Source organism: Primulina huaijiensis, chromosome 16 (assembly GCF_012295235.1).
Source record: "Primulina huaijiensis isolate GDHJ02 chromosome 16, ASM1229523v2, whole genome shotgun sequence".
NCBI lineage: Eukaryota > Viridiplantae > Streptophyta > Magnoliopsida > Lamiales > Gesneriaceae > Primulina > Primulina huaijiensis.
Window position 1 is genome coordinate 11,820,341 of NC_133321.1, and position 1,688 is coordinate 11,822,028.

Consider the following 1,688-nt stretch of genomic DNA (forward strand, 5'->3'; position numbering starts at 1 on the left):
CCATATTGTCGATGTCTCTTCTTTTAATTTAAGGGTTTTTAAAAGTTTTTTATTGATTTGGTTATCGATCCAAATATAAGTTTTTTCGATTTTGACGAAAAAAAATTTGGTTTTGTTTGCTCGGTAAAATTTCGATTTCACATTATATATATTTGGTTCTATTAGTTAATGACAAGTGATGTTTCTATTTACTTGGTATATACTAAAATTTATGTTATATATTTATCAATTTTTACGTATAATTTCCAAATGTTTCGATAATTAAAATTTTAAAAATCTTAAAATTTCAATAAATTCGAACCGTATCTGATGGAGCTTTTCTGACCTACGCAAAATTCGATTTTCTTTCAAAAATAGCAAAGGAATAAATATGAAACTGGATTTCCTAGTTTGAATTCCCAAATAAATTCGCTCCGTTTTTAGATGAAATCACTCGTCGGAATCTTCTCCAGGCTGCCGCACCGATCATCGGAGCTAAATCATCTCCGTTCCGCAGGCTCACGACGAGGAGGATGTGTCACTGGGCCACCAACTATTTGATAAATTGTCGAAACGAGAAATCCCATCAAAGTTCTGGCTTTCAGAGAGTTTTCTACGGTTACTAAATGGCATTTGTACTCTCGAGAAGAATCGCCATCTTGAAATCGGTGGCGAATACTCATTCGTTCTCATGCTGTATTCAATTTTTTTCAGATAGAACCGCGGGATTTTTCTGTCATGAAAGGGAATATTCTGTTACTAGTAGGATCCATCTTTCGCCATTGTTCATGGATAATGATGCTGGCTTGAAGGACTGCAAGATCGAACTCATGGATGATGAAACCTGGCGAGTTTCTTTGGGGTTAAAGGATGCTTGGATAGCCAATGAGAAGCTTGAAGTATTTAAAACCAGGCCTTTGTTTCGCGGTCAAGATAACGATGGTGGTATTCAGGTGGTGAATTCTGTCACTTTAAATGTGGATGGGCATGATTTTGATGATATGAGGATTTGCCGAAATTTGTTCAATGAGCTTAACAAGGATTCCAAAGAGTACGAAGAATATAAATTTGATTTCCATAGGAGGAAATCTTTGAAGGAGGGGAAGAATAACAACAAAAGCAAAGAGAACAAAAAGAAAGAAACTTCAAGTCCGAAATCCATTTCTGGGGTTGAAGAAACATCAAAGAAGGATCGCCTGACAAAAATGAAGAAAAGTAAAGATGATAAAACTGAAATTCTTGACAAGAATAGACTCATGATGTATCGGTTTCGCGAATTGGGAGACTTAAGTGCCATAAAGAAGCAAAGAGTTCCCACTTTCAATCAGTTGACGGCTCCCTATCACGAGCCATTTTGCTTGGATATATACATATCAAAAGGCTTGGTACGTGCTTGCATCATTCACCGGGCGACTAGCAATATTGTAGCCGTGTCACATTCTATTTCCAAGGATATGAAATTCGAATTGGGGTCCACTAAGAATAGAAGTGCTTGTGCTAGCGTTGGTGCAGTGTTGGCTCGAAGATCATTGGCCGATGAAATACATATTGTGATCTACACTCCGAAAAAAGGGGAAAAATCAGAGGAGAAGGTTCAGATTGTGCTTAAATCCATTGTGGATGGTGGGATTGATGTGAAGGTGAAGCGGAAACAGATGAACTCGAAAAAAGGTAGCATCTTTGGATTGAGAACGCGAGATCAAAAGTGA

General features: G+C 37.3%; 1 protein-coding gene across 1 annotated transcript; it reads left to right on the forward strand.

Moving 5' to 3' along the window:
• The first annotated feature begins 605 nt into the window (after positions 1-605).
• Positions 606-1,688, forward strand: LOC140961011 (uncharacterized). Its single transcript, XM_073419337.1, has one exon. The coding sequence runs from the start codon at positions 606-608 to the stop codon at positions 1,686-1,688; it is 1,083 nt and encodes a 360-aa protein (XP_073275438.1).